At 36.6% G+C, this 12807-nt stretch overlaps 1 protein-coding gene across 7 annotated transcripts in view; it reads left to right on the top strand.

The window, feature by feature from the left end:
* The window catches only part of LOC105498363 (serine and arginine rich splicing factor 11), a 46267-nt gene that overhangs the window by 14762 nt on the left and 18698 nt on the right, over positions 1-12807 (top strand). For 4 of the 7 annotated variants that reach the window (XM_011770423.2, XM_024798143.2, XM_011770419.2 and 1 more), the window contains exons 2-4: positions 1121-1342; positions 7942-8075; positions 11780-11889. In XM_011770423.2, the coding sequence (XP_011768725.1) occupies positions 1143-1342; positions 7942-8075; positions 11780-11889 (444 nt within the window). In that variant the 5' untranslated portion in view covers positions 1121-1142. Of the gene's footprint in view, positions 1-888; positions 1343-5734; positions 6531-7941; positions 8076-11779; positions 11890-12807 lie in introns of those variants that run through there. The other 3 variants (XM_011770421.2, XM_071091310.1, XM_071091329.1) reach the window with 3 other exon arrangements.

Here is a 12807-nt window from a genome sequence, read left to right as displayed (position 1 = left end):
AAATTGCAGTATTTTCTTTAGAAATATATAGTTGAATATATTTAAGTACTGTAAACTGTGTTTCCAAAAAGTCAGCTATTGTGAAATTGACTGGGCACAGTGGCTCACGCGCCTGTAATCCCAGCACTTTGGGAGGCCAAGGCGGGTGGATCTGCAGAGGTCAGGAGTTGGAGACCAGCCTGGCCAACATGGTGAAACCCCATGTCTACTAAAAATGCAAAACTTAGCCGGGCGTCATGGCAGGCGCCTGTAATCCCAGCTACTCACGAGGCCGAGGTAGGAGAATGGCTTCAACACAGGAAGCGGAGGTCGCAGTGAGCCAAGATGGTGCCACTGCACTGCAGCCTCGGCGACAGGGCGACCAGAAAAAGAAAAGTCACTCAAAGTCATTCATTATGAATAAATGTACAAAACGCTTATTAGTAAGTGTAATATTAAAATGTATCCTTTCTAAAAGTTTGTGACAAAACAAATTGGTTACAGATTTAATGTTACCGAAATTCATGATACATTTAAGATTCCGGGACATTTTATAGTGGTGGTGGTGGGGTGGCATCTTAGCTTGGGTTTAAATATTAGTAATTGGATAGATCTGTAGATGATTATCAGTATATGAAGACATATCGTGCGCAGCATTTAGTAAGAATAGTTGCTGAAGTGACTTTTTGCAGGGGGATGAATGTTTTTTTAAAAACAAAAGTTTATACGTGCCTCTTCTCTCTTCCAAAGAAAAAGAAAAAAACGAGAGACGAAGGTGGATAACGCCTTTCTCTGGACCGCGGTGCCTCACATTTCTCGGGCTGCGGGCGAGGATTGCTGGGCCTGCGCGGGGTAGAGGCGACGCTGACGCGCCCTGCGCCGCAAGGCATTGTGGGAGCTCGGGCCCGCTAGTGCTGTAGTTGGAGGCAAGGGGGGTGGCCGTTTGTTTTCTCGTGGTCTCGAGCTCGCGGGCTCTCTTCCCCTCCCCCGCGGCGTGCAGCGGGGCGGAGAAACGGCGGCGGCGGCGGCAACGGCAGCAGAAGCAGAGGCTGTAGCATCGGACACCCTCCTCTCTCCCGCGAACCGGTTCCTCTTCCCCCTCCTTCTCACTGTTTGTTGTGTGTTTGATGTGTTAAAGCAGGAGCGAGAACCCGAGCAGCGCCATGAGCAACACTACCGTCGTCCCCAGCACTGCGGGTCCGGGCCCCAGCGGCGGGCCCGGTGGCGGAGGTGGTGGCGGCGGAGGCGGCGGCACCGAGGTAATCCAGGTGACTAATGTCTCCCCGAGCGCTAGCTCTGAGCAGATGCGGACTCTCTTCGGTTTCCTAGGCAAGATCGACGAACTGCGCCTCTTCCCGCCGGAGTGAGTATCGTCCACCATCACTGTTCCTGCTAACGCCGTCTCAGCCTAGGCCTAACACACACGCAATTTCCTTAGGCCTCTGTCGCTGCTTCCCCGGGCCAGGCTGCTTGAGTGGCTGGTGGCTGTTGCATTTACTTAAGATGGTTGTGTTCCAGGCCTGCAAAAAAATGTAGAGAGGCAGGGCCAGGGCATTTTGGGATTAGGCAACTCTGACTCTTATTCTCGGGAATTTTTTTTTTTTCTGCCTTAAATTGTGCCAACGTGGTCGTTTGGCTTTGCGGACTTAACACAAGACTAACTGCACTCTGTACGCGTATATAGGTTAAATCCCCTTTTTAAAAAACTGAGTGTTTTTTCTTTGCGTTCTTGGAAGAAAGAAAACAAAATTATTCATGCCTGTGTTAATTTAGTGTTGAACTTTGTAGGTTGTTGGTCATTTACTGCTCTTCCTGTTATGTGGTTCTGGCCCAGCAATATAATTCAAAGATCTTATTCTTTTTGACAGACGCTTACTTTAGTGAGCCTGATTACTTAATTTTTATAATGTCAAAAAACGGGTTATATCTGAAACCAGAGATTTTCCTTTGTTTGAATAACACACAGATTTGTGATATTTCACAGTTGTTCTTGAGAAGAATTTTTATAAATGTTGAAATGTGAATTAGAGTGTATGACTTTTTAGCCTTTCGTTTCACTTTTATTTTGAAAATTATTTCTATCGCAAGAATATTAAATAAATGGATTAATTGTAAAGAAAAAATAGTTAAGCTATGAAGTAAGATAAGGTGTACTTTTAAAACAGACAATTGGAATAAAAATAATAGTCTTCTGCTTTTTGGAAGACTTATTGGCGGAGAAGTGACAATTCAAGTGTCATTGTCAGTAAACACCATATATTGAGAATTTTATGATGTCACTTAAATACTAAACAGGAAATTGGAATTCTCTAAGAATCTACTGTTACGGTACAGGTAATCATTAACTTTCTGCTCAATAAAATAATTGACAAGTTTATCATAATGAGATATTTGTTAAGTATTAACATATTTCATCACTTTCCACTTAAAATACTTTCAAAGATTGTTGGTGTTTTCAAATTGGTATGTTGCTAATTTTTAGGAAAATGTACATGTGGGGAGAGGATTTACTTAGTATAGCATGCCATGGAGTTCTGGGAACAAACACATATGTTTTTATTCCTGTTATTTTGATAGATACTTGATTTGGTAATGAAGGACAAATAGCTTTCATAATATGAACATACAAAAATAGATGCTGTTGTTCAGTTTTCTCAAGACTTACTGTTTTAAGCTTGTAAAATTAACAGTAAAATAGCAGAAAATACTGATACATTGGATGATTTTAATCGTTTTATTAGTGGGATATTTGAAGTATTCAATTTATGACAATTCTTTCCAATCCTACAAGAATTTTATTATAGTTGCTGACTTTTAAATGCTGTTTATTCTCTGAAGGCAGTTTTATGATGCATTTAGAAAAAAGATGAGAGAGATGTAGGCATTATACTGGTTCATCTTTTACCTAATGCATGACCAGTATCTTAGAGGAAGTTGTGATGGACCAGAGTCTTTCTGTTTTGTAATCAAACGAGTAGTTCCTTCATAACCAGGACAGCTAGTGTGTGCTTGAGAATTTCTCCCTAAACTATATGATCTGGATACTCTGCATTAAAAGGACTCCTTTCCCCGTATTGAGAGAAAGAGAGATAAATTGACACATTTTTACTCTGACTCATCTTTCCACATACAAGATCATTTTGTCTTTTAAAATGTACGAGGTTACAATAAGTTAAATGTTACTAGTGGCATTCTACATTTGATCAGTAATGTAGATGGCTACTTTTATTTACTTGATGTTGCATTTTGGTTTTTTTAACTATAAGTTTCAATAAACTAATCTGACTTGCACAAGTTGCATATACTTTGTTGGTAGTTTCTATCAACTTAGTAGAGCTTTCAACAGTAAACTTGCCAGGGATAATGTGCTGTGGATTCCCAGTGGTCCACAGGGTTCACCATTCCAAAAATATTTACTCGTAACATTGAATGGCTCAGATTACATAAAATTCTGTCTGTTGTGAACAGGTCACCTGATTGTAACTAGTATCGATACACAGTTGGCCTTCTTCATCTCTGGGTTCCACATCCATGGATTCAGCCCACTGTGAATTGAAAATAGGAGAGAGCGTCTGTACTGAACATGTACAGACTTTTTTCTTGTTGTCACTCCCTAAACAGTACAAGTATTTACATTGTATTAGGTATTATAAGTAATCAAGAGATTTGAAGTATACAAGAGGATGTGCACAGGTAATACGCCATGATTTTATTTTTCCTCCACATCTTCCCCCTCCCTACATCATTTTATATAAGAGACTTGAGCATCTGGAATTTGTTATCTGCAGGGAGTCCTGAAACCATGGATACTGAGGGAAAACTGTGATTTCCCCCAAGAAGGCGGTGACATGCACCTGTAACTCTTTTTCCCCTAGACATATCTGTGACATGCTTAACTACTTTTGTTTTTCCAATGTCACTTTAATCAGAGAAACCTTCCCAGACCACCCTGTGTAAAATAAAGCACCTCTGCTGCTGCTTTATTCTACTTAACACTACTTTTTTTCTGTAACACCTGTCACCAGTTGACAGGTTAAGTTTAACAACTTCTCTCCTGTAGAATATTGAGGTGCTTTAAAATACATATATGACTGAACCTCACCCACACCTACTGAAACTCTTCATTTTGGTTCTGAATGCCTATTTTGGGGAAATATTTCCAGGATTATGACAGACATTTCAGTGACAACCTGCTCAAGGTGATTTCCTGCATTGTCATTGTTAAATCCATCTATTCCTTCTTTTAAACCAGAATTTCTGGCCTATAATTTCACTGAGAAATAAAGATACTATCTTTACAATAGGGGATATTCTAACCCTCTCTACAGCATGATGGCTCTGCAGCTGTTTGAAAGCATCTGTCAGTGTACCCCACATATACTCTTGTTAAACTGTTTTGATTCTGGTTGTTTCTGAAATGTGTATTGGAAATGCAGCATTGTTTGAATGTCTATTGTGAGTTACTTGCTTTCTAAATTTATCTTAATCCTTACAAACCCAGAGGAAAAAATGTTTTTGACCCTGTTTTACAAGTTCGTGAACTGAAATTTACATAGGTATTTTTTGTATGCCCAGGCCATACTGCCAGTGTCAGAACTAGACCTCGAACCCAAGTTGTGACTCTCCTTTACCACTTGATCAGGAGTTTGTTGATTTAGCCAAGTAACTTGTAAGATCTTCACATGCTTTCTTTTAGTGGGATTGCCCAGCAAAGTGCTTATCAGGTATCAGGTAATGATCCCAGTGAAGTATGTCACAGCTATGCAGTAACTTAAGGCTGCTGTAATACCGAGATAAATTGAAGTTCATTAGTAACTTTTCAGTGACCCAAAATGGATACTTTAATGGTCATATAAGTATAAATTAGTATATTAGGTAAGGGAAAGAGTTTAGTGCATCTTTAAAGAAAAAATGGTTTTAATAAATGTACCATTTTACTGTATATTTCTTTATGTAGTGAGGAGGGGGCACATGAGGTCAACAGTCAAGTTTTCAGGTTAATGTCCTCTTTGTCACACACCTCCTTTTTTGGGTTTTGGAGATACTTTCATTTATGAGCTCAAAATTCTCCACTTAGCACACTATTAAGGTGGAAGTTGAAAGGCTGATATCAGTGGCCTAAACCTGAAATTCTGGTATGTTAGTAGGCATGAATACCATGTTAAGAATCTGGGCCTTCACATAAAAAAGATTCTCTACAGACCTTAGGTGAACAACAGAAATCTCGGTTTTCTGTATATAGCCTAGAAGATTCTGAAATAGCCCTCAGAGGACACGTAAGAACTGTTAAAAACTGTACAGCCAGTCATGGAGGACAGAAGTGGCATGCAGGACTCACTTTACCTATCTTGTTCCTCATTTCTCCCTACTTTATATTAATTTTTAAGAGATACAGAGTAAAATACATGTCATATTTGGAAGCAGTACTTCCACAGAATTTTAGAGCACAAAAATTAATTTCAGGCATCAGTCCTCTATCTTATATTATCTTACTAAGATAAATTTTATTAGGAGGCTGAGGCAGGTGGATCACATGAGGTCAGGAGTTCAAGACTAGCCTGACTAAATGATGAAACCATGTCTCTGCTAAAAATACAAAAATTAGCCAGATGTGGTGGCGCATGCGTGTAATCCTAGCTACTCGGGAGGCTGAGGCAGGAGAATTACTTGAACCTGGGAGGCGGAGGTTGCGGTGAGCCGAGATTGTGCCATTGCACTCCAGCCTGGGCTACAAGAGTGAAACTCCATCTCAAAAAAAAAAAAAAAAAAAGACAAATTTTAATTAAGAATGTAATTCTGGGCCCAGATACTAACAAAAACTTGTTTTAAATCCATCTAAAGGAGGCCATTTGAAGTGGAGAGAGATGAAATTATATTTTCCTTTCTGAATTACTATCTTATTCATAGTATTCAAATTCATATTTAGTCTGTACCGTACCATCTCTTAACAGGTTTTGAGATAGCCAAAATAATTGGAGCATTCCTATGATATTAATGGGTAGGAAAAAAAATATGAGGCCCTTTAAGGTTGCCAAGTATAAATAATACAATTTGAGCACGGGGGCAGTATTTTTTTTTCCTAAGGAACTGTTCATTAAAAATACCATATTTGGAGTCATTTCTTTTCATAAGATAACAATAAAAAGTGTTAAAGAATTGGTAGAGGCTAGTTTTTAAGAAGTGTTAAGTGCCCGCTATTTCCCAACACTATCGTGTTGGGTGTTAAGATTAGAGATGATAGCATTAAAAGAGCTTTGTAATTTAGTGATGGAAACATGGATGTCAGCAAAGAAATGTGAAGTGCCATAGCCTACTAAACCTGCTAAAGTACTTGACAGTGAGGCACACCTGCAGCCCCATCTATTTTGGAAGCTGGAGTGGGAGGCTGGTCAACATAGTAAGACCCCTCCTATTTCTTTAAGGAGAAATTGCTAAAACATTCTTTTTACTACTGCAGGTGCAACATTGTTAAATTTTATACCAGCAGTGTTTCACATCTAAAAACCACTGTATTCTTTAAGAAACATTCAACAGTGAGCCTATATAACAAGGTAGCTTAACTTGCTTGTGGATACCCTGTTAATTTTGCTTTGATCTTGGGTTAGGGTCTGTGCTTAGCCTGGGAGATCCTTGTAGGGAAACTTGTATCAGAAGTTGTAATGGGTTTGAGTTCTCAGGCCATGTATAGCATCATGTTAAAAATTGTGGGGTTTTTTGTTAGGCCTAAAATAAATTATTTTTCAACAATGAATCTGAAATTCTTAGTATAACCAAATCTGATGCAATGCAATTTTATGTACACATGAGTGTGTTTCATTTGTTAGAAACTGAAGCCTCATTCAGATAGTGTTAAAATAGGATTTTCCTTTTCATTAATGAGTCCTTTGATGTGTTATATTAACGTTACAATGAAGTAGTTTTGCACCTCAGGTGCATAAAATTGTCAGAATTAAAGGAGAAAGAGCTCAAACTTCATCAGAGATCGTGATTTAATTGATGTGGATCGAAGAGTGTGAATTACCCCCAACTCCCCCCCCCCATGACTCTAATACACATTAGAGTGTATTAACTAGGGATGGTGTGTTTATTTCTGCCTTAGGGCACTAGCTTTCCAAATAACTTTTGGTATGGGCTTGAGTCATCCCTGCATTCTTGCACAGAGTTTCAAGGCAGAAATTTGAACTACGCTGTAACTTAACAGTTGAAAAAAACCCTGCTTCCTGTGTTACCTATCTTACCTACACTGCCATAGCTTGCCGTTTAGCACTTGTCTTTCTTTACCTAAGGAAGTAATTTGCTGAGGGAACTGGCCCTTTTGCTTATTGAAACTTTACAAGGTAGCACTAGTGGAGCATAGTACTACTTCCATGTGTACCTAAATTTTTTCTTTTATCTGAAAGTGCTCCAAGCCAGAAATCCTTGATTATTTATAGTGCATAAGAGTTCTTATATGCTGTGGGTGAAAGAGCGCAGGGCATGGGACCTGTTTATTATGCAGTTCAAGAAAACTCATTGATTGTTGAGTACATGTTCTTTCTCCTGATATTCTTTTGTCCCTGACGTAAAAATTGTTCATCTTTCTTACTCTGAGAAAGCCATAAGGAAGTTTCTAAACCCAAACTACTGTTACCTGAATCTAAAAATAGCTGGTATTAGTATTATGAAAGAAACTGCTGACAATTTTGTGGTCCCCTCAGTCTCTGAGACTTTAGTACCAAACTGTTTTTAACCTGATACCCTGTAAATATAAGTTGTGATTATAAGTTTTTATCTGAACTGCAATTCACTACATTATTTCAATAAAGAGTATATTATTGAGAGTGTTTTCTTTTGAATTTAACTACGTTAGTATACAGTTAGGTTTTTTTTTTTATCTGTTTTACTTTTGAAATGTGTTGGTTTGTGAATTAGCATTTGTTTTAACTGATACTCTGTTTCTCTTTTATGTTGTTTATTTTTTAGTGATTCACCTTTGCCAGTCTCATCTCGTGTCTGCTTTGTTAAGTTCCATGATCCAGACTCAGCAGTTGTGGCACAGCATCTGACAAATACTGTATTCGTTGACAGAGCTTTGATAGTCGTACCATATGCAGAAGGTTTGTGCTTTGTTTAACTACCTATGTGGGCATCCTAAGATGACCATCTACCTCAGTAAATATAGAGTGAGCATTAGTAGCATGTTAAATCTAAGCTATTAACATTTTTAAACCCTTGTTATACTGCAGTCCGTAATTTTTGCTTGCAGATTTTTTTAATTCTAAAAATGAGAAATTAAGTCTGTTATTATAAGGTATTTACCTTTTGTTTTCTTTTAAAACATTTTTAAGTTGTTTAAAACCATGTCCCTTATTGTAACTCCCTGAGATACATCTACTTAGTTAATTTAATGTTGAGTTTTATGAAAAAGCCCTGAGAGTAAATGATTCACTCCATGTATGCTTACAGAGCCTTCAAATAAATGCATGATGTTATTTCTGTTTTAAATAAATGAGTAGGTTGATTTTATTTTCTTAAAGTTTCCTCACATTGATAATCGGGAAAAAAAAAAAAAAAAAAACCACATTGAATTTCAGTATACCAAGGGTTACAACGATTTTGGTTTTCGTGAAAGTTCAAGATTTCCTGTAGCTTAGGTGCCAAATGGGCACTGGGTGTTTTATTTATGCCAGATTTTCTTGTTCATTCTTGCTATATTTCTAGAATATCTCTAAATAATAAATTCTTCTCTCTGTTATTTGTGTGTGTGATTTTTGTAGTGGAGAAGGCAAATGCAAAACCCTTCCAGATGCCTGAAAAACAGTGGGTCCTCTGCAGCTACAGGGGATTCTAGACATTAACTAAAGGCCAGCAAGCACTCAAGTGCCCCAAGTGTTTTCCTGGTGTAACCATTTGTTAACTACATTTTCTCTCTTTTTACATTTTAGGCTGTTAAAGTAATTTGACAGAAAAAAAATGAGCAGGTTTTTTGGATCTAAAAAGCCACTGTGACAAGAAATTTTAATACCATTTTGTAACATTTTCTAAGGCGTATTTCATAATTAGTTTGTTCCCAATGTACTGCTGCTTGATTTGCTTTTTGGTAACTATAAATTTTACTCGAATCATTGAAATATGATGAAACTGCTGGATTTTAAGTTAATAATTTAATATGCTGACCAGGATTTAAATGCTTTCCCCTTTCCTTAATAAACTGGTCAGTGGAAGTGGAATCTTGATAATGCTATCTGAAATCTTTGAATACAAATGTGAACATTTACACCATACTTTGTAAAAGTTGTGAAATGTCTAGTCCTTAACACTTAGAGAAATTGCCTCTGGTTTTTTAAAGAAATTATATTTGTAAATGGATTAAGGCATGTTATGTAATACTACCTCTGTCTCCATGATATTAAAGTGTATCAGCCAAGTTTTAAGGTTTTATAATATATAGATAGATAAATTTTTGAGTTAGTGTGTTTTGGTTAAGCAATTTCTTTTATGTCAGTGTGCCTGTTGTAGGATAAGACCATCAACAGAAAATTTACAGAATTCAAATTCAGGATGAATAAAATAGAGTATAGGTCTTGGAACAAGGGTCAAATCATGTGAGTAATATGTAAAACATTTTGGTTAGCCTGTAAATTTAAATTTTTTATTGGCTAAGTATTATAGTTCCCAATCCCTGAACATAATACAGTATATCATATAAATGACTTTCATAAATATTTTCAGGCCGTAGTAATTTTTCTGGACCTATTTTTGGAAGTGAAATATTTAGGAATATACAGTATATAGAATTAGGGAAATATTTCATTCAGAATTCTATTGTTGGTGAATTTAATTCTGGTATGATATGCTGTATTAATGTTACCTCCAGTAAATACCATTCCCTCCAGATTTAGCTATTACACTTTGGTGTTAGCTCTTGGTCAGTGTTTTAGAACAGTAGACATAGTCTACGGTAAGGAATAGTCTTAACTGGTAAAACTAAGATAGCTTAATTTGGAAGGAACTCTTAATAGTAATGGATTTGGGGATTTTTTAGGTTCCTTGGTTAATGTTTGTTTCTTTTGTCTGTTTCTTTTTCTTTCATTTCTACACATTCATGCAGTATTTCATGGTTCTATCAAAGCAGCAGTAAAAAAAATACTCTTGACGCATGAAAATTAACTGGTGAGGGGCCTCATTGCTATTTTTAAATTGTAGTTTTATTTTTAAATAGTCTTTTTTTAATCAGAGGATCAGATGCATGACTTTTTTTTTTTTTAATGGATGCAGATCTTCTATCAGGTGTCTCACAATAAATTCAAGAGGATTTTAGTTTGCCAGAAATGTTGCAAATGCACTAATTTGAGTAAGATGTTGTTACTGAATATATCCTCTTGAGACATAATTTTGCATGCAAAATTATCCCATAATCTTTGTAGGTTTGTTAATATTGATGCATTACTGCCCTATATCTAAATGATCTTCTCCCCCTTCCCCTCCATAACTCTTGGTATCTAAATTGATGACAGCTCTGACACAAGCAAGATAACAGTGCTGTGTAGTATACATTTGTTTATATTATCGGCACTTCTCAGTATAGGTGGAAGGAACCATTACCTTTATTTAACAGTGGTTTTTCTTTTTTGTTGTTGTGTTTTACAGTTCTTTTCCCTGGTTCAGCCTGAACTATATACCAGGCCCTGCTGAAAATACCACCCAACAGTTTTCTTCTGCAGCTTATCCAGTTTCTCTTAAGTGCCCTGTACATATTGTATGTTTTATGATGAGATGCAGTTTCTTAATATGTATTACAGAAATACTACTGGTATTTGCAAATATGTAGTTTAATTGTATTATTGAACTCTCATTTTGGGGGCTTGGGCACATTAACAGATTAATCCATCTGTATAGGGCTTTTGCTGTTGGATAGAATTTAAATTGTCTACATAAATATTTGTTTTAGGACCCTTAGATTTTATCTGTACACAGATTAGGCTTTAAAAACAGATATATATGTCATTTTTGGATTAAGGAGTTTGGCTAAGTTAGCTTTTCAACTGGCACTATATAGCAGCATTTTTTGGTATGGTTAGCATGGCACATGGCGAAACATAAAGCATTTTACTGTACAGGTAAGGAATGTGCCATGTTGTTTTACCTATCTCTCTCTCTCTCTCACTCCCATGCACACATCCTGTGTGTATTCAGAGACCTTCAGAAACATTCATATTCATTTTCATGAGTCAGCAAAAGCCCTACGCTTGATTCCAACAGAATATTTCCTTTACATACTTTCTTCTCTTAATTTTTACAAAATTTGTATGGTAGGTGTAAAAGAAAATCATAGTAACTGTACCATATTATTAACCCCTAAATCAAACTTTTTTTGTCTTGTGTATCTTGATTTTTCTGTGTGCTTTATAGTGAAGCAGCCGACACGAGTCGTTGTTCATAAAACAGCTTTTGAAAGTTGAGAGCACACCCCTGGAGAACCGACTGTGCTTGCTTACGTTTGGTTCATGACTTAAAAATCGAGTACAGGTGATGAAATCTTGGCAGTGTTAACAAAAAAGTAGTGTGTATTGTGCTATTTTTTTTTTACTCTAGAAACTTAACCATTTGTAGAGAAAAAGGAAAAAATTTTCACACATTGAAGTTCATTCTGACATAAAATTAATGATAAATAATCATAGAAATCAAGCTTTGTATTTTAGCGAACATAAGTACTTTCAACAAACTCAGGTGGTGTATCAGGGAGACATTTTCTGGGTGTTTTTGTGTGTTTTCTGTCTTAGAAAAGAATGTGTTCTAATGCAAGGATGTTTCTCTGCAGGAGTTATTCCTGATGAAGCTAAGGCTTTGTCTCTGTTGGCACCAGCTAATGCAGTGGCAGGTCTTCTGCCTGGTGGTGGACTCCTGCCTACTCCTAACCCACTTACCCAGGTACTCGTTCTATTGAATTCTTAAAAGATGGGGGGGAAGAAAACACAGAATTGTGGATAAAGCTAAACATATTTGAGCTTGTAGGTACTCATGAGATTCTAGTTGAGATAGCATTATCATGTGTACAGTATTGTAAAGGGCTATATCGAAATCACAAATAGTATAGAGGATCTCTTAGACTTTTGTATTTTAAGAACATTCTGAAAATCGTAAAATATCTGTTATATCACTTTTACCACTGGCTTTCAAAATAACCCTAAGTAGTTTTGGAACCGTCTCATGAGGCACGAACACTTCTCTGAACACACTGTTAAAAATGTGTTCATTTGGACCAGGAAAGAAAACTGAGGTTCAAATTTCACAAGTGAGCCCTTCGTGGTTTTTTTTTTCCTTCCCCTTTATCTTTTCCTGTTACTTTTACGTATTTGGCTTGAAAACAAAGGCGATTCTTGATGGTGACGTTTGATATGGGAACATGAAAGAAAACTGGTTGCAATAGTGTTTCTAACACTGACAATGCTGTAGGAAGCTTACCATTTTAGAACTAAAAGACACTTTCAATACGGTGTATTCTAATTAATGAGATTGTAACTGGTCAGTAGTTTCAAAGATTGTAGTGAATGATGAGCCTCACCTGGAAATTTATAAAAGCATTCTTTTTAGTATATCATTTTGCCTGTGTAAATAATTGACTAATTGACTCTTAACTGAAGTGAACTATAAAATGAAAGATGAGGAGTTCTTAAGCTTTTTGGGTGTGACTTTTATCACTTAACTCTGAGGGGTTTTTTTAACCTATAAAATGAGGATCTAGGTAATTTTCTTTTTTCTTTGTTTTTTTTTTTTTTTGGTTTTTGTGTTTTTGTTGGGTTTTTTGTTTGTTTTTGTTTTTGTTTTTTTGAGATGGACAGAGTCTCA

Source organism: Macaca nemestrina, chromosome 1 (genome assembly GCF_043159975.1).
Source record: "Macaca nemestrina isolate mMacNem1 chromosome 1, mMacNem.hap1, whole genome shotgun sequence".
Lineage (NCBI taxonomy): Eukaryota > Metazoa > Chordata > Mammalia > Primates > Cercopithecidae > Macaca > Macaca nemestrina.
The sequence above is the reverse complement of the archived record's forward strand: the minus strand, read 5'-3'. Positions and strand labels throughout refer to the sequence as shown.